Source organism: Musca vetustissima, unplaced genomic scaffold (assembly GCF_032173495.1).
Source record: "Musca vetustissima isolate MV318-11 ecotype Yass unplaced genomic scaffold, APGP_CSIRO_Mvet_v1 utg180046, whole genome shotgun sequence".
Classification (NCBI taxonomy): Eukaryota; Metazoa; Arthropoda; class Insecta; order Diptera; family Muscidae; genus Musca; species Musca vetustissima.
The window spans coordinates 37,593-62,910 of NW_026884996.1; the positions used below are offsets into that span (position 1 = coordinate 37,593).

A 25,318-nucleotide genomic window follows, 5' to 3' on the forward strand; every position below is an offset into this window, starting at 1 on the left:
AATTTTGGTGGAAATCGGTTCCGATTTAGATATAGCTCCCGTATATATGTTCGACCGATTTAATGTAAATAGTGTACCAAAGTCCCTATATATCTTCCGATTTGCACGAAATTTGGCATAGCGTACTGAATTGAGTCTAGAATGATGTGTACAAAATTTCGTGAAAATCGGTTCCGATTTAGATATAGCTTCCATATATATGTTCGACCGATTTATTGTAAATGGTTCACCAAAGTCCCTATATATCTTTCGATTTCCACGAAATTTGGCATGGCGTACTGACTTTAGCCTAGATTGATGTGTGTAAAATTTCGTGAATATCGGTTCCGATTTAGATATAGCTCCCATATATATATATATATATATATATTTGACCTATTTCATGTAAATGGTGTACCAAAGTCCTATATATCTTCCGATTCGCACGAAATTTGGCATAGCGTACTGAATTGAAACTAAAATGATGTGTGCAAAATTTCGTGAATATCGGTTCCGATTTAGATATAGCTCCCATATATATGTTCGATCGGTTTAATGTAAATGGTTCACCAAAGTCCCTATATATCTTCCGATTTGCACGAAATTTGGCATAGCGTACTGAATTGTGACTAAAATGATGTGTGCAGAATATCGGTTCCGATTTAGATATAGCTCCCATATATATGTTCGACCGATTTTATGTAAATGGTTCACCAAAGTCCCTATATATCTTTCGATTTCCACGAAATTTGGCATAGCGTACTGACATTAGTCTAGATTGATGTAGGTAAAATTTCTTGAAAATCGATTCATAGCGTGTGTCAAGTTTTGTTGAAATCCGTCCAAATTAAGATATAGCTCCCATATAGTTTCGTTCGATTTTAAGTAGGACCCAAAATATGTTCATTAGGAACAAAACGTGCATAAATTAGTTTATGATCTAAGTCGATTCACATTTAGATAAAAGTAACAAATTTTAGTTCATCTAATTTCATGTTAATGGCCCTTCTATTAGGATGCATCTTTTTAAGGGTATATATGATATCGTCCCCGTCCGACTTTACTGCTTTCCTTACTGGTTTAAATCTTCAAATTGACAGCATTAAATTGGTGTATGTACTCGGATGAGGGACTTCTACCGATGTATTTTTAAGGGTCTAAAAATTCTGACCATGATACTGCTCTTACTGGCTTTTTATACTTCTAGTACAAAGACCACACCCAAATATCGCAAAACCCATACCCATTCAATTGGTGTATGTACTCGGATGAGGGACTTCTACCGATGTATTTTTAAGGGTCTAAAAATTCTGACCATGATACTGCTCTTACTGGCTTTTTAAAGTTCTAGTACAAAGTCCACACCCAAATATCGCAAAACCCATTCCCATTCTGGCTGACCTGAACAATTAGTTCCCTTCCCGTCTTAACTGAAAAAATGGCATGGAAAAATAGCCTGCGATACCTGAAAAAGTATATTTATGTATTACAAGCAACTATGCAGGCACCAACAATTTTGTGGCATGATAGAAGCTGACAGTCATTAAAAATATAAATAAATATCGATAGATCTTGAAATTAAGTCAAAAATTCTGCTAGAATCTTCTATATTCCAAAAATGGGGTCGGACCTTTATTATGGGAGCTATATCAAAATATTTACCTATGTTAAAAAGGTGTGGGTCGTTTTTCACCCAAAACTAGGAAAGGAAAACTATAAAAATTATAGGAAACTTTGGCTATGACCATTCATCCTTTAAGAACCCGAAATGAAAAATTACATCCTCTTCTTTAGAAAATAAAGATAAAACCTTGAACATAGGATGCTAGAGTTATATCGAACATCCGAGTAGTTGTAGCAATATATAAGATTTGATTTGAGAATATCCGTTAAAGTACGATCAGAAAATGATCTTATACTCGTATATCGGCGTTTTTTCAATCTTCGAAACACTTTAAAAAATGCTCGTCTCGGGTCAAACATGACCCATATTGTGTTTGGAAATCATGGGTTAATACTCAGGAGATGGAGGTAACAACTAGAACCCAAACTTCACGAAATTTTGCACGTAGAAGGAAATTTGTGCAAGGAATAAGCTATTCATGATAATCGGTCCATATTTAGCATGTCAAATGAACCCAGATTTGTTCGGAAAATTTGGTGAAAAATGAAATCCATAATTATACCCTACACAAATATGTTGTCAGGGTATTATAGCTTTGTGCAGCCCCAAGAGTTTGTAACGCCGCGAAATATTGGTCCTAGACCCACCTTTAAGTATACCAATCGTCATATCTTGACTAGATGAGTCGATCTAGACATGTGTGTCCGTCCGTCTGTCCATTATAATTTCTAAACACGATACAGGCCACAGTTATGGACCAATATTCACGAAATTTTGCATGTAGAATGGGTTCTGGCCAATGAAGACCCCTATTGTTTTTGGGATAGATCGGTTAATATTTAGGGGATGAAATGGACCAAAAACTTTATTTTTGTCGGTTTTTATGGTCGCTCCAGAGGCCGCAATTATGACCCAAACACCGCGATTTTTTGCATGGAGAAGCGGATCGGGCCAGAGAATAAGCATGCCTGTTTTGTTAAAGATCGGCCAATATTTAGCGGTTCAAATGGACCCTATCTTTTGTGTGAAAAATGACAACATTTGTATTCTATAGCGTATATATTTACCACTGAAGGACGTAGACCCGAGAAGTTGATAACGCCGCGAAATATTGGTCCTAGACCCACCTTTAAGTATACCAATCGTCATATCTTGACTAGATGAGTCGATCTAGACATGTGTGTCCGTCCGTCTGTCCATTATAATTTCTAAACACGATACAGGCCACAGTTATGGACCAATATTCACGAAATTTTGCATGTAGAATGGGTTCTGGCCAATGAAGACCCCTATTGTTTTTGGGATAGATCGGTTAATATTTAGGGGATGAAATGGACCAAAAACTTTATTTTTGTCGGTTTTTATGGTCGCTCCAGAGGCCGCAATTATGACCCAAACACCGCGATTTTTTGCATGGAGAAGCGGATCGGGCCAGAGAATAAGCATGCCTGTTTTGTTAAAGATCGGCCAATATTTAGCGGTTCAAATGGACCCTATCTTTTGTGTGAAAAATGACAACATTTGTATTCTATAGCGTATATATTTACCACTGAAGGACGTAGACCCGAGAAGTTGATAGTATATCCAAGAGGAGTGGTTGATCTTTTAAATGATACCAATTATATTGTCGTAGGTACTCGGATGCGGGAGTTACACTTAAATACTTACGGGTGCTTACGTATTCAGATATTATTTAATAACCTATTACCGCACTGGAGGGCGGAAATATAGCGCGGATCGCTTTGAAATGTTCCATGAGGTTCCATTTATGGTCAAGGACAACGCCTAAAATGTTAGGTGATGATCAGATAATAATTTTTCGGATGAAGTGGACCGAAAACTTAATTATTTGTACCTTTCGAGTCGAAAGCCGAACATCACAACACAACCCACGGTGAGGGGAATCTGGACAAGTATGTAGAGGGGCTGTACTGATTATTAGTAACATTTGCTGACTACTAGCCAGTCAAAAGTGTGCAAATATCGCGAAATATTGAACAATCTCAGAATATAGAACCACAGAAATTTAGATTTTCATGTAAGTTGTGTAGAGTATCGTATGGTCGGCCCCGTCCGACTATACTGTTCCGCTCATTTCTTTTTATATGAACTATAAGACTTTATTAACATGCTTCGGAATGTCCGATTTGGGCCAAATATGCACCGTTTTATTTTATGATTTGTTAAAGGTAACTTCATAATGCCTCTCTTATAGAAGTCCTGCTATCTCTTTGCAAAAAAACTTTAGTAGTCGATTTTCACAATCCTCCCTAGATAAACATTTTTTTTTATCATTAAAGAAACTTTACAATGCAAGAAAAATATGATAATCACTTGGTGCCAAGTCCGGACAGTATAGCGGATGCATTATAACTTCCCAACCAAGCTTCCGAAATTTCTGGCGAGTCACTGTAGATGTATGTGGCCTAGCGTTGTCCTGGTGGAACACGACATATCTGCTGTCAAAAAAAAAAAAAAAAAAAAAAAAACTTTAAAATGCACCGAATTTTCTTTTTGTTCACTTCCAATTTTTAACACCCTGTAACTCATAACTGAATGCAAACAAACAGCTAAATAATTTTTTTTTTTTTACTGCGAAAAGTCACCCTTCCAACGGGCATAAATCTGAAATTGTTTGATCGATACTTTACGAGAAATCTATCAGTACACCGATCTGCCAAAAAAATAATAATGCAAATGCAATTTTGTAATAACTTATCGCTTAACCAACGACGAAAAAAATGCATCATGGTGGGTGTGTCGGTTTTCTCTGACTTGCCTTTGCTTAGCAAAACTTAGAACATAAAGCTCAACTCGAAAGAGAAAAACAATTAAATTTGTTACCATTTTTTTGTAGGCTAAGAGTTGATAGTAGTTCCGCTTGGTAATTTCTACATAGGATTTTCATTTGAAGGCACTTAAATTTTACCAAAATCTATATCGCTTTTGTCCTCTTCAAATATAAAATACTTGTAACCAATGTAAATGGTCTTTCGTGTAACAAAACTAGCCTGTCAATCGATTTAATATATTCGCCTAATTCATTCCACAACACCTATAGCCAACCACATCCAATCTTCATGTGTAGGTTGTTCATCTTCCAGCTAAGTTAATAAATTATTTATGCTCTCACATTAATGACCATCAATAAATTGTTTAAAATCATTCCAACGTTGTGTGTATCTTAGAATGTGTTTGCAAAGTTTGGCCATGAGAAGAGCAAACATTTGTCGAAGTTTTCCCCATTATCTAATGAATTTTTCGTTCATTATTAATTAATTAAGATATCATTACGCTCACGGATGATGTCCATTAACAACCACAAAGATAAGTGAGTATGTATGTGTGTATGTCGGTTTGTTAATGCTTAATTATTAATTGGCTTGATCAAGGTTATTTATTAATGAAGTTCCTGAGAAAATTCATGCACGAAGAAACTAAGGAAACATATGTACATTAATACATAATGTATTATTTTTAGGAATAAATGTCAATACGGCTATATATATACATACAATGTTTTAATTTGATATATTTAATCTACCGCAAGATGAAGTGTATATCCGATATGAAAAGAAGTAAGATAATGGGTTTCAATAATGGTTAATAAATGAAAAAGTAAGAAAGAGGTCAATAATTGTTATTTTTGGTCACCAAGGGCAAAACAATATTGTATTATAATTAACTGTAGTTTTTGGCGGAATATCTTTGCTACAATTATTTATATAGGTCAATTCCAAAGTCTTCGGTGTAATACACAAATGAAGATACTATAATAAAATTCATATTATTTTTTGTTATAACATTTTGAGCGAGAAACTTTTTATAGCTAACACAACAACACAGGGTATTATAGTTTTGAGTGGCTCCAAGAGTTTGTAACACCGCGATATATTTAGACCCACCTTTGAGTCAATTTAGATTTGTGTGTCCGTCCTTATGTATGCCCGGTTATGTTCAGGCAAAACCATTATTTGATTTGCTATTGATCGATTAATATTTAGGACATGAAATGCACCAAACACTTTATTTTTGTCTGCTTTTTTGGTCGCTCTAGATGTCACATTAACCACTCAATCATAAAGACATTTTACAGGGGGAATTTTATATGGCCCCAGACTTTGGTAAAATGCCAGTAGGACATAGACCCGATAAGTTGGCACTATATCCAGAAGAGTGGTTCTATTCGGATTTGAGAGTTTTACAACGCCACACACAAGAGGGCGTAAATTTAGCGCTGATCGTTTTGAAATTTTATATGAAGTTTCGGATATGCCCAAGGACGACGACTATAATTTTCGATGATGATCAGATGATATTTGGACCGAAAACTTTAATTTTGATTTATTCGGAAAATATGCCTAGGGAAAATTTGTCAAGAGGTTGTAAATGTCGCGAAATATCGCCAAGCTCCGAATAATCCGCAGAAAGTTAGAATCCAGTTAAAATATAACACTCCGTTCATTGGTTTTATTTTTAAAGAAGTAACCGATTTCAAGAAGTAACCGATATATATATATATATATATATATATATATATTATCTTTACCAAGCCTATATACAGTCCCAATATGAGACCTGTCGCCACTGTATTTTATATATAAATGTAAATTAAATTTAAAGAAAATTTATTAACCGATTTGATCATCATTAAATCCTTTTTTTCTTTAAAAAAGAAACACCCAACGTATTTAAAACGAGTAATAAAGCCTGTGTGTAATTCCGAGAACGTTCGCAAACCATAGTCTAAGGGTATGTATCTGTCGCCAGAACCGACTGACACTTTTTTGTTTTTTTTGGTAAATACAGTTGAATTTGGTAAATTCTTCGCGAATTTCCAGACAGTGCCCCAAGAAAATCAATAAGAAATGTTTTTTTTTTAAGTAGACCATTGAAAACACGTGCTATTGCCTTTAAAACACATAAAATCTGTCGTGACCTTTATATGGGCCATATGTTTAAAAATTGTCTATATTGGAAATACTGTCAATAAGTATTTATACTTTAAAATCCGCAAATGTTCTATACTACGAGTTTTAAAAGCGGGAATAACAATAACATATCAAGGGCGATTTATTTTTCTTTTTAAGCGGCAAAAGATATTCCGTTTGGAGTTCATAGTTTGAACCGAATTTTTCCCATGAATTCCGTCAGACAAATTTTGGGCGGAACTGCTGTGATTGCCAGTTATGCAAAATGATACCGGCGACAACTTCCTGCGACGTTCTTGTATCCATAACTTATTACCTATTTTTTACAATATATATATATATATATATATTTAAAAATCAAAAACATATACTCTACAAATCCTCGACTATAAAGTTGCTAGTCCTTATAAAAATATTCTTAGAAAAATCCACGGGTTTATGCAATAATCGAAAAAATAGATTGTCAAACTGTTCAATGGAAATGTCAGATGTTACCAAACTGCACTAAGTATTGCCTAGGTCAGAAATATATAGAGTAGCCATCGTCCACTATAGTCTATGATGTTGTTTTATGAACGGTTGGTTTAAGCTGAAATGGGCCAGGGATCCCGTAATTTGAGCAGAGTGTTTACGAAATATCACATATAAGGGTATTGTGGACGCTGATTACGATTCTGCAAAAAACAAGTAAGAATTTAATAGGGTGGACCGAAAATGGCGGTCAACATTTTTTTAATTAAAAAAATTTAAAGAAATTATGTTTGAACACATTTAATCAGAGCTTTGATGTGAAACCAGATTTTGAAAATCAAATAAAATGAATCGAAAATGGCGGATCAAACTTTAGAAAAAAAATAAATATTTTATTTCTTATCAATATTTAATACGAATATAACATATAATCGTTGTTTTAAATATTAAGGGCTTAAAAATATGGGACACCTTAATTTAATTTGTAATATCTATGATTATGATAACAAATCCCCAAACTACAGAAAAAAGGGGGATCCGTTTATATGGGCCAATCACGAAGACTTTACACACCCAATGAGAATTCAAAATACTGAATTACAGCCAATTTGTTTAAAAACCGCGGAAAAAATCTAAAAAAAAATGGGTGTAACTTATATCAGTGGGACTAAAATCTTGCTATGTTATTAATTGCGGATTATAATTTTGTATTAATTTTTTACATTGCAATTTTCAGTAACAATTTTTAAAATAACTCTAAAGTTTATTAAGTCGTCGATTGGTGTTAAAACCATTCAAATATCCTCTTGCACTGCTTGGCACTAAATTCTAAAAGTCAAATGTTTTGGAAAAAATATATTTATTAGTTTTATATATGACATTTTTGATTGTTATATTCTAATTACTAAAATTTGCACTTTCATTTTAATTACCAGTTCCATCTCTTTAATTGACTGTCATTTCATGTAAATATTTTGACACATCTCAAGATTATATAACATTTTTCAAATATAAATTTTATTCAGACCCGCGACCCACAATTATAAAAAATGTATGTAACGCTTTTTCTCCTCTACCTGAAATGGACTTTTTTCCAAAAAATTGGATTCCTGGCTCGTAGTGTAGTGTGTGTTATTCAAAAGGCCGGATGAATGAACTCTCTCATCACGATTTTTTAGAAAGGTCGGTTCTGGCTCATATAAAATGAGAGTGACTACATTGATATCAATTGAATTGATAAATTAAGTTGGAGATATAACATATTAATATATAGGAATTAAATTGAAAATTATTGTCATTACCAAACTAGAGGATGATAAATTGCTTGCTGGGTCGGGAAATTGCTTTGCAGAAGTAAATGTAGGGTCGGTCCATTCGGGCTTCACTTTTGCATACAATTCTTATTTTTGATCAGTTTCTGGGGTGACATCAGAAAAGGTGGTTATTTAGATGGAACACATTTTTAGATCGTATAAAGTGGTATTTAGCTTCTGTGGTCATTAAGTGTAATTGTGGAATGAATACTCATTAGTTTTCAATATTTCACTTCTCAAAGCCAAATTTATTTTGGACTTACATACGTGACTACATTATTTGGCATTCGCTTTAGTTTTAAAGCTGAAATACATGCACACATTTTTGCAAAATGTTAGAACATATTATCTAGCAATGTGACATTGAAATAACAGGGTGTAACGAAATGAAAATGATTATTAATAAAATAAAAAATAATATGCCTTCATTCTTTTGGTACTTTTTTGTGTAATTTATTAAATATATTATAAAATAATTATCATTGATAATTTCATTCGACATTTTATGAACTTTCAATATGCATTCTTCCCTACTAAACAAATATTTCAAATGTTAATGCTGTTACCAGTTGTGTATCTCTATTCCAAATACAACATTGCTGCAGGGTAATAAACTTTTTTCCTGTTCGCCCGCCTCTCCCAGTCGATGCTAACGTTTGGTGGAATGCAATTCACAGGAACTTCCATCACACATACGTCTGGGGGAAAATTAATGACTCCATTTTCTTGAACGCAACAAAATATGTTTGCTTTCGAGTGTGAGTGTGTGTGTGCGGAATGTCGTTGGTGGAGTGAATGCATTTGATGTTGACTTTCTTATTCCCCCACCGTTAAGTACATTATCTGTTTGTATTTGTCTTTTTCTTTTTAAATGAGCACTTAAATAAATTTGTTAAATTACGTTTAAATGTATAATGAATGGTTTTAATGGCATTTGTTTATTAAGGACTGCATACAATCCTATAGGATAAATATACTTGGATCCATATCCTGGAGAATAGGAAAAAAATTAAAACCTATCCAGGCACTGAGTCGAAAAGACTTGACTTGATATTTTACACAACCCGCGGACCCCATAATACATATTCTTGATCAGAATTAAATTCCATATCGATATAGCCATGTTTGTCAGCCCGTTCTTCTGTTGATTTTATATTTTGGATTCTCTTTGAGCTGAATTATAAAATTTTGCCCAAATTTTGGGTTGTTCCACATAATGGTACATCCTATTATTCGACACTTTTGGGAGATTGGATACGTGTTCATTTTCATTTTCTTATGCGGTGCCAAATCTTCCTAAGAAAATTTTCAACATAGGTTTACGTTTTGGTATAGCCCATATAATGTTGATGTTTCCATACCCAATTTCCAATCTGAATGTCTGTAAATTGGGACAATATTTTTTCAGAGCATGGACAACTCATTTCAGTTCAGCATACTGCTATTAGAATTTAACAGAGATACTAAATGTTTTGTTGGATATACTGTCCTGTCATTGGCTTCATTTCATTTTTGAGACTCACACAGTTGAAAGCGATTTTAGTATCAACTTAGACTAGTTCGAATCATTCCAAATTTGGGATGTGCCTCTTGTTGCGTTTCGTGTACTGTCTCAGAACCACCACTAACTAGTATGCTTACAGTCCCATATCCTTTTCATGAAATTTTTCATAACCAAATCACAAAGTTGCGGAGGACAGCATTCTATCTTCGGATAACATGGCTCATAAAACAAGTAAAAAAGTGTTAGTCGGTGTTGCCGACAGATATATACCCTCAGCCTATGGTCTTCGGAATTACACACAGATTTTGCTATTAGCTTTTTGTCACAGAGGTTTCGGTTTTATTGTTGATCAATTCGCTTCGAATTAGATGTATACGTTTATTTTTAAGTGACTTATTTATACTCTTTCGAGCTTAAGGATCTAAATTTTGCAATGAAAAGGAATGCCAGGGGAAGAACCCTCATAACCACCATTATGGGACGCGTTTCGCGGTTGGTTAAGCGGCTCATCAGGCATATTGGGCTATGTGGCTTTACAAAGTTCGTATGTTAATAACTTGTATTTATTTCGCCCTGATGCGAAACTTGTAAATGCGAATTAAGGGGAACGCCTCCTATTCTCGGGGTCAAAAATTTTTTTGATTTAATTCGAATCTACACTAATTGAAGAATGTCCCTACACAATTTCATGTGAAAATCTCAATAACTCTTGAATATATAGCCGATTTATTGTGTCAGCATCAAATGACGGCTAAAGGGCTTCTCAAACTTTAAACGCGTTTTTCTCTTTTGCGAATGGCGGATACGATAACTCAAAAACTAATAACCCATAACTCTGTGAGTGTATAGCTATCGTATGAACTAGGATAATGTGAATCGATGAAGATCTTTCTTATTTTTTAACTTGGTTTTTGGTCAAAAATCGGCGATATTCCAAAAATATTTTTTCAAAGGTCCGCCATTTTGTTAATTTTAGAGCGAAGTCAATAATCCTAGTTCATACGAGATCCAGACATGTCCTCTTCCTAACACCTTTGGAATTATCGAATTCCGATGTTCCAGTGAGGAGTTATCATGCCCGCCATCAAAAATAAGGACATCATTTTAATTACAAAAAAAAAAAAAAAAAAACAACAACAAAACAATTACAAATTTTTTTTGGTAAATTATTTTTCTTCTCTTTTAAATCTTCAAATATATACGTGCAAAGTTACAAACCTTAACAAGTATTGGTATTGATTTACCAGCCCATTGAAAATCTTGAAAAAGTAAAATCGAGAATGGGGGGGGGTTCCCTTAAATTCAAATTTGTCAAGGTTCGTCATTGGTCTTCATTCGAGAAACAGTCCTTTTCAATGCAGATTTTTGTTGTACCGATAGATAATTAATCGACACACCTACAATTGATTCCATGGTGTACACATGTTTTTGAGCAACCGTTTTAGGAAGTGTGTTGATGGCTCAGAACGTTAAGTGGTCTGGCAACATTTGTGTTGCTCTGAGGACCGAAGTTCGAGCCCTAGCCGTGCTCAGATGAATTAATTTTTGTTGTTATTTGAATTTTGCCTTGTAAGGCCAGTGAGGGAGGTATCGGAAGGAGTGGACCAATGGGTCCCATCTTCGGACTTGATATAGACTTGGTAAAGATAATAGGTTATATAAAGTTTGGTTCAAAGCGAACATTCCAATATAAAATATTATAAATATTGGAAATGCTGACCATATGTGGAGGAGGTCTCATCTTCAGATTTGATCTAGACTTTGTAAAGATAATAGGTTGTGCAAAGTTTGTTTCAAATCGGATATTCCATAGGTCTGATATTGTATTTATAAATATTGATCACTTTAAAAATTTTGGGGGGAGGAACCAGAAGAAGTGGACCAATGGGTCCCAACTCTGGACTTGATCTAGGCTTGTTGAGGACATACTGTGTAAAATTTGGTTCAAATCTGAAGTTCCATTCTCCTTTGTGGGAGAAGTACCAAAAGGAGCGAACAAATCAGTCTCATCTTCGGACTTGATCTAGACTTCGTAAAAATAATGAGTTGTGCAATGTTTGGTTTAAATCGGACGTTATTGGATTTATTGGACGAATATTGGATTTATAAATATTGAAAACTTTGACTATTTATGGGGATGTACCAGAAGGAGTGAACCAATTAGGCCCATATTTGGACTTGATCTTGACTTAATCTGTTCAAAATCAGATAGTCTATTAGCATAATATTATGAAACTGATTTTTAGCACAATTTTTACCATTTTGTTGGGCAGTTACCAGAAGGAGTGAACCGATATTCCCAATTTTCGAATTTAAACTAAGTTTGGAAGAAATAGTCTGGAAGGACGGGCAATTGTAATTCGACTCCACATTGTCTGAAAGAAACATGGGGTCTGAAACCAATATTTCGATCAGGCACATTTTCATCGTATCAAAACGTATATAACTTCATTAGCCATAAGGCTGATGGTATGAAAACCAATATTTCCGTTGCTTGTGTGGCACAAGGGGCGTTTAAAAAAATATTGCTCCATATATTACATATTTCATATGTTTACTTCTGCAAATATCTACTAAATATGTACCATTAATTTACCCATGCCATCTACTTCCAACCACGTTATTATGTCGTATTGAAAAATTACCAAACATTTCTTTATTTTTAAATGAATACATCAATAATCTGCGGATATCTGCAATATTTAACTCTCACAAGGTTTCCATATTTATTAACTTTTTTCAGTATATTTATTTTGTCAATAATAAACCTGTTCATAAACATATTTTTTGGAAGATAGCGCAGTTTTTCATATTGTAAACAACACCGCTTCGCCGAGTACAACACAACATATGCATCTACATATCTATCTATTTATGTCAATATTCCATTTCATATATTTTGTAATTTTTTTTCATTTCGTCTTCGTTCTTGTTTTTTGCAGAAAAATAGCTGGCAACGGAACTCTTTACTTTCCACCATTTCTGGCACAATACTATCGTTCCGATGTACATGAGACCATGTATCGCTGTCGTGCCACCAATGAAGTTGGTACTATATTGAGTCGGAATGTGCACGTACAAGCAGGTAAATAACATTTTTGTTTCACTTCACTTTTTTTCATTCAAAACTGGGTTTGTGACTGTAATCCGTATGCAGAATATCTTTTCAGTCTTGTTTGACACAATTCGCGCAGAACTTGCCCGGGAAAGTGTAATAACTTCAACATTTTTATAATATTAACTTGCAACATGAACGAACCAACACACATACACATTGAAGCGATAGACAAACAGAATTTCATTTGAAAACTTTGTTACGTTATTTGCCGCATATTTTTGCTAAATTGAGAAAATTGCTTATTTGAAAACAATTTATTTCAAAAGAACAACAATGTTTGCATAAATTATTTCCGTCGATGTTGGACAAGTAAAATTTCATAATATGTTTTATTTAATATTTGTTTTAGATGAGGAATGGCTTTTCTTGTGGGATTGATAGATATATATTTTTAATGAAAAATCTGGAATTTCAGAGAGGCATCGGAATGGCTTATAAAAACTCAACCGTATGAATAAAAAGGGTATAAACACATGAATAGATAAAAAATGTGCCACATTGAACTTACTTATTTAGCTGGCTTGTGACAACATTTGTTCCATAAGTCGAGCATAAAAAAATCCAGGCGCGTCGGTCTTTTGCGCAGTTCTTATAATTTGAAAGACCATGTTCGGCAATGTTGCCTTCCACTTGATCTTTCCATCTAATTCGTGTCCTTCCCCTTCTGTGTGAAACATAAGATGGTTTGCTTTTATATGCCTTTTGGCCTAGCCAATGTCTGACAATGTCGATGTTAGAGAATTGATGGTACGGCTCATGGTTCATTCGTCGGCGATATTCACCGTCGACGCAGATCTCAAACACTTCAAGACTATCTCATATGCTTGCGCAAGCACCCATGCTTCAGATTCATACAACATTAGGGTAGTATCAGATTGTGAGTTTGGTCTGGTCTGTTGGCCAACACAATCCTTCTCCGAATTTCAAACTGATGTCATAAGTTTTATTTATGGCGGTACTAAGGTATATAAAATCTTTGACTACCTCGAAGCTGTGGTTCTCAAGTTCCACAGTTGGTCAGAATCTACTGGAAGTCTTGCGCATTGATACCATCAGCTTGGTCTTCTCGCCATTTACTGCCAGACCCACTTTGTCAGACTCCTCAATTTGTCCATTATGTCGATGTCGTAGGCGAGTAGCATATGCTGCTTGGTGTACAAAGTATACTCTTATGACCTTTTTCAGTAAGATGTTAAAAAGATCACAGGACAAACTGTGCTTTTGTCCGAGTCCTCGTTCGGTATTGACGATCCTTTCCGACTTTAACTGCTGATCTTGTGCCACTCAAAGTTATCCAGCATAGCCGTATTAATTTTTGAGTGGCACAAGATCAGCAATTAAAGTTATCCTGCATACCCGTATTAATTTTGCAAACGTAGACATGGCTTTTGATACCTCTGAATGGAAAGGGCTGTCGAATGAGGCTCTATATTCGACGAATTGGTGGAATGTGTCGATGTGTTTTTCGTGAGTTTTTTCCAGGACCTGGTAAATGGTGGATTTGCCAAGCCTGAATCGGCATTGGTATGGTCCAATAATGACACGCTGGATAGCACTTTATATGTAACGGGAAGGAGAATTATTCCTCTATAATTGTCACAAATCGCATTGTGCCACGGGACACAGGATTCTGAGGTTCCAATGATTGGACATGTATTCCTTCAGCCAAATTGTACTTATCAGCTGGTGCATGCTCCTGACCAGTCGAACTATTCAAGACCGGTGGCCAAATTCTTGAATAGTTCGACTGATTGCTTATCTGACCTCATCTGTGTTGGTGGTTTACAATCTATACCATCATCTCTTATTGATTCTTCACAACCACTGTTTGATACCAGAAGCTTTGCAAAACGTTCCTTCAAGATCCTCAACACCAGGTTTCCATCTGTATCTCCACAGGAGGATGTGTCTGCACCAAAGCCTTCGGTTTGGTAAAATTTCCTGTCTTCATTATGACTCCTATACATCTCAATTTTCTCGCGCTCACGCTTTTCTTCTTTTTTCTGAAAATACGTTTATCCTGTCTCTATTTCTCCCGATAATTCTCCATCGCATCACGTGTTGCCACTGTCTGCATGGTTGCCCCATATGTTGCGTTTTTCACATCAGTAGCATTACGACACTCCTGATCTTACCATGGGTTTCTTTATGGTGGTTTTAGGTACCCAAGTGTTGCCAACACCAAAATAAGATCTCTGTAAAAAAGTAATTAAAAATGCTTGACCTTTTCGAAAGTTACACCTTCTATTTGTGAGACTATTTATTGTCCAGTGTTCAGGCTAGATGTGTTCTTGACGATTTTTGCCATATGTTCTTGTCTTTTGGGGGATCCAACAAAAAACAGTGTGTACTTGTGGAGGATAAAACCATAATAGTAGTGATTTTTTCTGATTCTGGATTTGTTATAATTTGTATAATTTTTTGGTACAAAGAAATTATCTCCGAAACTTCGTGCATTTCCAGTTTCTACTCAAACAAATAAACAATAGATACACCCTCAGACTATGGATAGCGGAGATCTACGGAATTAGATTTGTACCCTACAAAACAATGTTGTCAGGGTATTGTTGTTTTGTGTGCCCCTGCAAAGTATTGGCCCTAGACTCTTTTGGTATACTGATCGTTATACCTCGAGTTTCTGAGACTAGCTGAGTCGATCTAGACATGTCACGAAATTTTTCATCACGAAATTTTAGGTGTACGTCCTTTTTGGGCCAGTGAAGGCCCCTATTTGTAATGATCGGTTAATTTGTAGGAGATGAAAAAGACAAAAAGTTTATTTTTGTAGGTTTTTCTTGTCGCTCTAGAGGACAAAATTGTGCACCGAACATCACAACATCTTACACATAGAAAGGGACCTAACCAACAACAATATTTCATTTCATGATAATCGGTGTATATTTAGCGGGTCAAATGGGCACAGACTATTATGTGAAAAATATCAAAATTTGCATTCTTTAGCGTATATATTTACTCCTGAATGCCATAGACTGGAAGACGACAGTATATAACCGATAATTGCATTAAATCTATGTTTAGTATAAATATGCTATGTATCAAATCTGGAGTAAACGAATTGTGGGAAATGAAATTTACAAGTTTTTTAAAATGTTGGCCCTTTTTGTGGGAGGAGGGTACCATTGGTCTTCGGACCTGAATACTGAATACACACATGATATTATAACATTAATTTTCAGCAAAGTATTGACCATTTTGTTGGGGAGATATCAGACATCTTTGAACTTGATTTAAGCATGGAAAAAATATTACGATGTGCAAAGTTTGGATGAAATCGGTTGCGCCTTTCAAGAGCTACTGAGCGCTCCAGCCAGCTAGACAAACAGACTTTTGTAAATCGACTCCAAATTGTATGTGACACGACCAAATTCTTTTCAAATCCAACGTGAAATATAAATCCAATAATTCGATGAGGCCATAAGGCTGAGGGTGTAAATATGATATAGGAATTATGTCGATCGCATTGGACAATTGAATATCAAGAGTTCAGCTTTATTTAACGTTGAGGAGAATTTCGACAGGTTGTGATAATGATTGCAGAGGTATATGATGTATATAAAACGATCGAATATACAGTATATTTAAATAAAATCTTGTACTCCATTCCTATCATATTGTGGGGTTGGACCGACATGATTTGTGTTTAAGAGGAATATTTGGGTGTGTAAAGTTTAGAGCAAATCGGGTTCTCACTTCGCACCAATCAGACAGAAGTTTATCGGGACAAAACATATGCACCCTCATTAGATTGGGTATGAACAAATAGGGTATGAACATATAATGTCAAAAAATGTATATATTTTTTATGAATCTAGATATATGTATATAGTAATTTAAACTAAACACTGGAAATATATATTTTTTATTATAGGGACCCTTAATAAAATGTTGTTCCCTTCATCAAAAAATATTTACATATATACTCGGAATATTGCATCTGTTTATTTATTTATATTTGTGAGTCAGAATATCAATGATTCTGGTTTAAAATTGTTGTTTTTCACACAAAAAACAACTTTTAAACTTTATTTTATGTATGTATTTGTTTACACAAATACAAAAAAAAACAGCATCCATACAAACACACATATGAAGATACAACTTGTTACTATCTATTGATGTTGCTGTAATACCGAGAGAAAAAAACTTTGTTTTCATAAAAAATGGAAAAAATGTGAAATGAAAAATTCACCTGAATCGATGTGGTTGCTTTCAAAGAAAAAAACTTTTCTTTCTGCACAGCACTGCATTTGCATATTATATGACCTTTCAAAGCAGAACGCAATTTATCATCTCATAGTTTATTTATTCGAATGTGCAATCTTGAAAGCAGTTTACTATTACCATTGGGGAAAACGAACAAAGCCAACAACAACAAAACCTAATGTTTTTGTAGCTTTGCCTTTGGAAAAATAAAATGTTTTTCATTTTTTATAGAAATAAAAATAAAACATTGTGCGTATCAATCAATAGATGATTTATTATACAAATAGAAAAAAACATGTAAAATGGCTTTGTTAGACAAGAAACACCAAAGAAAGATGGAAATGCTATGCAAAATATATATAGTCAAAGGATTAAAAATATAGATTAAGGGAAATGTATTTTTAAAATAGAAACGAACATGTATGCTCATGCATTTGGTAAAATATAAAACTTAATGGCAAAAAGGAGTTTTACATAAAAATGATTTTCTTTTCTCCCTTTTGGCTGTGGGGTTTCCGATAGTATCTAGGGCTCTGACAATTTTTTACACAGCGTAATACCCATAGTGCGTAGATTATACATATTTATAAAGGGTTGTATTTTTAATAATTCGTAGTATTATTTAGAATATCTTCATTTTATATTTTATGAATCATATTTTCATAAAACCCTCGCCTACAAAAAACGACAATTTTAAATTACGCCTCAATATTTTTTCTTTTTTTGCATTTGTGCGTTCATTTACCCCCGACCCCATTTGTGGCCTCAAGGTATTTAGTACGGTGATGATTGTTTCCCCCCATGGCATCGTTATAGCTGTGTTTGTTATACAGCTGTTCATATTGTGTTAAGTTTCTGTTGTTACGGTTGGTCCTTTCGTGTTGCCATGTTTTCCAATCCTTTTTCTGTGATGTCATCGCTTTATGGCACAACTGATTGCTGTTTCTCATTCATTCATAAGAACAAGAATGACATTATATTACCCCAAAGCTATTTCTGTTAACTAAATGCCAACAAATCGTTATGATATCCATTTTCTTTTTTCATCTTCTTAGTGGAGATACAGAAAATTGTTATGCGCGATACAGATTATAAAATGAAATGTCGCAATATAGAGGCGATGTGCTTATTTTTTATAATCTAAAAATAATTGAAGAATAAAGATAAAGCATGGTTGAGATCAGATTGGTGGCATCTGTAACAATAACACAATTTAAACACGTACAAATATTCAAAATATTATTTAAAAAATCCACGCCTTATAGGTAGAACACATGGAAATTATGATTAAACCAGTGAGCGGAGCAATATAGTCGGACGGGGCCGACCATACGATACCTTACACACCTACGACGGACTTCTAACTTTTTAAAGAAGTTTATTCCGAGCCTGAGAAATACTTCGTGACATTTGCATCCTCTTGCCCGATTAGAGGTCAACAGCACATCTTCCATACACTGACATATTTTCCGAATATTACTAATATTCAGTACAGCCCTTCTTATACATGCCCAGATTGACTTCAGCGTGGGTTGTATGGCGATGATCGGCTTATAACTGTGGCCTATATATCGATTCGAAAATTTCAAAAAATTTAATTTTTGGTCCACTTCATACCAAAATTGTTATCTGATCATCACCGAAAATTACAGACGCTGTCCTTGATCATAACTTGAACATCATGGAACATTTTAATGCGATCAGCGCTATATTTCCGCCCTCCAGTGTAGTAATGGTTTATTAAATAATATATGAATACGTAAGCACCTGTAAATATTTATGTGTAAGTCCCCCATCCGAGTACACACGACAATATAATTGCTATCAATTTAAAGGTCAACCACTCCTCTTGAACATACTGTCAACTTCTCGGATCTAGGACCTTCAGGTGAAAATATATACCCCATAGAATACAAATTTTGTAATTTTTCACACAAAAGTCAGGGTCCATTTGGCCCGCTAAATATTGACCGATCTTTATCAAAACAGGCATACTTTTTATTTGGCCCGATCCCCTTCTCCCTGCGGTGTTTGGGTCATAATTGCGGCCTCTGGAGAGACCAGAAAAACCGACAAAAATAAAGTTTTTGGTCCATTTCATCCCCTAAATATTAACCGATCTTTTCCAAAAACAATAGGGGTCTTCATTGGTCAGAACCCATCCTACATGCAAAATTTCGTGAAGATAGGTCCATAACTGTGGCCTCTATCGTGTTTACAAATTATAATGGACAGACGGACGGACGGAAGGACGGACACACATGTCTAGATCGACATGGTAGTTAGCAGCACCAGATTCAAGCCACTTGGATTTCTCGCGATCGAACAGCGAGAAATCAAATTGATGAAGTTGTGATAGACGAAAGGCATTCATCCAGTGTTCTAGACGTCCGATCGATCCGGGGAGCGAATATCGATTCGGACCATTGCCTTGTGGCAGCCAAGGTACGCACTCGTCTTAATGTAGCAGCAAAAGTGCGATCTAATGTGACGTCGAAAAGCTACAAACACAACAGATAGCAGAAGTCTACTCCGCTCAACTTACCCAACTGCTTGACGAAAGCACCCCTTGTCCTGATAATAATATAGAAGCTCAATGGCAGAGAATTTCCCAGTCCCTACAAACTGCAGCAAAAGCAACACTTGTGTACCAAATACCACCATCAAGAAATCCGTGGTACGATCAGGAGTGTCGTAATCCTACAGATATGAAAAACGCAGCGTATAGGGCAACCCTGCGGTCAGTAGCAACACATAATGCGATAGAAACTGTCGGGTGAAAAGGAGAGAGGAGAAACGTATTTTTTCAGAAAAAAGAAGAACGTGAGCAAATCGAGATGTACAGGAGTCAGAATGAAGTCCGAAAATTCTACCAACGGGTAAAACACTAAACCGAAGCCTTTGGTGCAGACACATCCTTTTGTAGAGATGAAGAAGGAAACCTGGTGACAGATACAGACAGCGTGCTGAGGATCTGGAGGAACCATTTTGAAAAACTTTCGGTATCAAATAGTAGCGGTGAAGAAGATACCCCCAAACCAATAATAGATGATGGTATAGATTGTGTATCACCTAGACAAGATAAAGTCAGAATAGCAATCAATCGGCTGAATAATAATAAAGCAGCAGGTGCCGATGGGTTACAAGCCGAACTATTCAAGACTGGTGGTCCTGTGTCAAATGCACAAAAAAGGAGACAAAACGATAAGTGCCAACTATAGATTAATAAGTCTCCTTCCCATCGCATATAAAATGCTATCCAGCGTACTCTGTGGATGACTGAAGCCAATGGTGAATGACATTATTGGACCATACCAATGCGGCTTCAGACCTGGCAAATCCACCATTAACAAAGATTTTCACTAAAAGCGAACTGATGGTTCACGCAGAAGAGAAGGCCACGAATAAGATGGAAAGATCAAGTGGAAGACAAAATTGCCGAATTTGGTCTTTAAAATTGAAAAATTTGCACAATAGACCGACTCGCCTGGAAATCTTTTTTAGGCTAGGCTTATGGAACTAAAGTTCTGTCACAAGCCAGCTAAGTAAGTAAATAGAACCAACTGCTGAGTCTTTTTTCATGTTCTGTCCTCTCCCTCCATGCTGATCTATTCCTAATCCCCTTTTCTATAAATCCCCATAACGAATGACATTTCAATCACTCGACTAGTGATAATCAGTCGACAGAAAAAGAAAAAAACTAAACTCATGCATGCAACCACATAATTCAACAAAGTCCCCAGGATATCATAGTAAATAACGTTAAACAAAAGTTTATATATTTAACTAGTCCAATTAAAAAGAGTTATTTTTGTGTGCGCTCTGAAACGGCATGACCAATTACATGACTCCGCTAAAAGTTTGAAGTGCAATGCAAAAACAAAGTTCAAATTCAATTTCGTTGTTTTCTGTCTACACACACACACCCCAAAAAAGTTTGTCTAAAAATACTAACACTACCGAAATCATCATCATCACCACTCGGAACAATAGAAGACCAAGAAAAAGTAGAGGTATGCAAAGCCCTGCACCAAAACAGAAACCAGACAACGTTCATTGTTGGCAGTCATTGACTTTCACAGATAAATTTCGAGTTAGAGAAATATTTTTTTTCTGGTTCTGCCGATTATTTCAATCCGACTCAACTCAACTTAACTCGACCCGACTGGTTTTTAGTTTTTCATTGCTGTTCTGTTTTTTGTTTCTTGTTCGCCCTGTTTAGTTTTTAGTTTCGTTACTTTTTTTGGTGTGTTTCAATTTAAAATATTCAGTTTAAAACCTGTTAATCCTTACTGCTCATGAAAGCCATTGGAATTGTGTTGATGCAATCGTTCGTTCCGTCAGTCGTTCTCTCCGCCCTCTTTTCGTTTACTTGTTTGCATGTCGGACTATTTGTTTTCCCTCCATTACTTCTGTTCGTTCGGTTGTTGTTTGTTCTTGCTGTTGTGTATCATCACTGTTTGCTGTGGTCGTTGTTGTTTATGTGTCCTTTCGCTCATAACCGGAAATAACACTTTTGTTTTAACACACAACATTGCCATACATTTTGACTAGACATTTTACTACAAACGGGCATTTCTCTGTTATTCCGGCATAACAACACCATGACCGGATATTAACGGATTTATATACATATGAAGGTATGTGTGCGGGATATTGGGATGGAGTTGTATGGTGTTTTGGAGAATGTTGATGTTTTCTATTGGATTTATGGCTTAAAAATATATGTTCTCATTGATAACATGCCCCTCGAGCGGCTCTATGTATATAAAGCTTGTAAGGGGTGGGGGATTTCTTAAAAATAGTTTTTCAAGCCATCCACAGGGCGTGGATTTTAAAAAAAAATTGTTCATGCCATCCATAAGGCGTGGCTTTAAAAAAATTTTTTTCAAGCCATCCATAAGGCGTGGGTTTTTTAAATAATATTTTTTCATGCTTTATATAAAGCGTGGATTTTTTAAACAATATTTTTTCAAGCCATCCATAAGGCGTGGATTTTTTAAACAATATTTTTTCAAGCCATCCATAAGGCGTGGATTTTTTAAACAATATTTTTTCAAGCCATCCATAAGGCGTGGATTTTTTAAACAATATTTTTTCAAGCCATCCATAAGGCGTGGATTTTTTAAACAATATTTTTTCAAGCCATCCATAAGGCGTGGATTTTTTAAACAATATTTTTTCAAGCCATCCATAAGGCGTGGATTTTTTAAACAATATTTTTTCAAGCCATCCATAAGGCGTGGATTTTTTAAACAATATTTTTTCAAGCCATCCATAAGGCGTGGATTTTTTAAACAATATTTTTTCAAGCCATCCATAAGGCGTGGATTTTTTAAACAATATTTTTTCAAGCCATCCATAAGGCGTGGATTTTTTAAACAATATTTTTTCAAGCCATCCATAAGGCGTGGATTTTTTAAACAATATTTTTTCAAGCCATCCATAAGGCGTGGATTTTTTAAACAATATTTTTTCAAGCCATCCATAAGGCGTGGATTTTTTAAACAATATTTTTTCAAGCCATCCATAAGGCGTGGATTTTTTAAACAATATTTTTTCAAGCCATCCATAAGGCGTGGATTTTTTAAACAATATTTTTTCAAGCCATCCATAAGGCGTGGATTTTTTAAACAATATTTTTTCAAGCCATCCATAAGGCGTGGATTTTTTAAACAATATTTTTTCAAGCCATCCATAAGGCGTGGATTTTTTAAACAATATTTTTTCAAGCCATCCATAAGGCGTGGATTTTTTAAACAATATTTTTTCAAGCCATCCATAAGGCGTGGATTTTTTAAACAATATTTTTTCAAGCCATCCATAAGGCGTGGATTTTTTAAACAATATTTTTTCAAGCCATCCATAAGGCGTGGATTTTTTAAACAATATTTTTTCAAGCCATCCATAAGGCGTGGATTTTTTAAACAATATTTTTTCAAGCCATCCATAAGGCGTGGATTTTTTAAACAATATTTTTTCAAGCCATCCATAAGGCGTGGATTTTTTAAACAATATTTTTTCAAGCCATCCATAAGGCGTGGATTTTTTAAACAATATTTTTTCAAGCCATCCATAAGGCGTGGATTTTTTAAACAATATTTTTTCAAGCCATCCATAAGGCGTGGATTTTTTAAACAATATTTTTTCAAGCCATCCATAAGGCGTGGATTTTTTAAACAATATTTTTTCAAGCCATCCATAAGGCGTGGATTTTTTAAACAATATTTTTTCAAGCCATCCATGAGGCGTGGATTTTTTAAACAATATTTTTTCAAGCCATCCATGAGGCGTGGATTTTTTAAACAATATTTTTTCAAGCCATCCATGAGGCGTGGATTTTTTAAACAATATTTTTTCAAGCCATCCATGAGGCGTGGATTTTTTAAACAATATTTTTTCAAGCCATCCATAAGGCGTGGATTTTTTAAACAATATTTTTTCAAGCCATCCATAAGGCGTGGATTTTTTAAACAATATTTTTTCAAGCCATCCATAAGGCGTGGATTTTTTAAACAATATTTTTTCAAGCCATCCATAAGGCGTGGATTTTTTAAACAATATTTTTTCAAGCCATCCATAAGGCGTGGATTTTTTAAACAATATTTTTTCAAGCCATCCATAAGGCGTGGATTTTTTAAACAATATTTTTTCAAGCCATCCATATGGCTTAAAAATATATGTTCTCATTGATAACATGCCCCTCGAGCGGCTCTATGTATATAAAGCTTGTAAGGGGTGGGGGATTTCTTAAAAATAGTTTTTCAAGCCATCCATAGGGCGTGGATTTAAAAAAAAAATTGTTCATGCCATCCATAAGGCGTGGCTTTAAAAAAATTTTTTTCAAGCCATCCATAAGGCGTGGGTTTTTTAAATAATATTTTTTCATGCTTTATATAAAGCGTGGATTTTTTAAACAATATTTTTTCAAGCCATCCATAAGGCGTGGATTTTTTAAACAATATTTTTTCAAGCCATCCATGCGTGGATTTTTTAAACAATATTTTTTCAAGCGTGGATTTTTTAAACAATATTTTTTCAAGCGTGGATTTTTTAAACAATATTTTTTCAAGCCATCCATGAGGCGTGGATTTTTTAAACAATATTTTTTCAAGCCATCCATGAGGCGTGGATTTTTTAAACAATATTTTTTCAAGCCATCCATAAGGCGTGGATTTTTTAAACAATATTTTTTCAAGCCATCCATAAGGCGTGGATTTTTTAAACAATATTTTTTCAAGCCATCCATAAGGCGTGATTTTTTAAACAATATTTTTTAAATATAAAGCGTGGATTTTTTCAAGCCATCCATAAGGCGTGGATTTTTTAAACAATATTTTTTCAAGCCATCCATAAGGCGTGGATTTTTTAAACAATATTTTTTCAAGCCATCCATAAGGCGTGGATTTTTTAAACAATATTTTTTCAAGCCATCCATAAGGCGTGGATTTTTTAAACAATATTTTTTCAAGCCATCCATAAGGCGTGGATTTTTTAAACAATATTTTTTCAAGCCATCCATAAGGCGTGGATTTTTTAAACAATATTTTTTCAAGCCATCCATAAGGCGTGGATTTTTTAAACAATATTTTTTCAAGCCATCCATAAGGCGTGGATTTTTTAAACAATATTTTTTCAAGCCATCCATAAGGCGTGGATTTTTTAAACAATATTTTTTCAAGCCATCCATAAGGCGTGGATTTTTTAAACAATATTTTTTCAAGCCATCCATAAGGCGTGGATTTTTTAAACAATATTTTTTCAAGCCATCCATAAGGCGTGGATTTTTTAAACAATATTTTTTCAAGCCATCCATAAGGCGTGGATTTTTTAAACAATATTTTTTCAAGCCATCCATAAGGCGTGGATTTTTTAAACAATATTTTTTCAAGCCATCCATAAGGCGTGGATTTTTTAAACAATATTTTTTCAAGCCATCCATAAGGCGTGGATTTTTTAAACAATATTTTTTCAAGCCATCCATAAGGCGTGGATTTTTTAAACAATATTTTTTCAAGCCATCCATAAGGCGTGGATTTTTTAAACAATATTTTTTCAAGCCATCCATAAGGCGTGGATTTTTTAAACAATATTTTTTCAAGCCATCCATAAGGCGTGGATTTTTTAAACAATATTTTTTCAAGCCATCCATAA

General features: G+C 34.7%; 1 protein-coding gene across 1 annotated transcript in view; it reads left to right on the top strand.

Moving 5' to 3' along the window:
* Positions 1 to 12,907, top strand: part of LOC133332096 (cell adhesion molecule Dscam2-like) — a gene marked incomplete at its 3' end in the record, with an annotated part of 32,854 nt that extends 19,947 nt beyond the window's left edge. Inside the window, exon 3 of the mRNA XM_061540477.1 lies at positions 12,765 to 12,907. Within this exon, the coding sequence (XP_061396461.1) occupies positions 12,765 to 12,907 (143 nt within the window). The remainder of the gene's footprint in view (positions 1 to 12,764) is intronic.
* Positions 12,908 to 25,318: the final 12,411 nt, after the last annotated feature.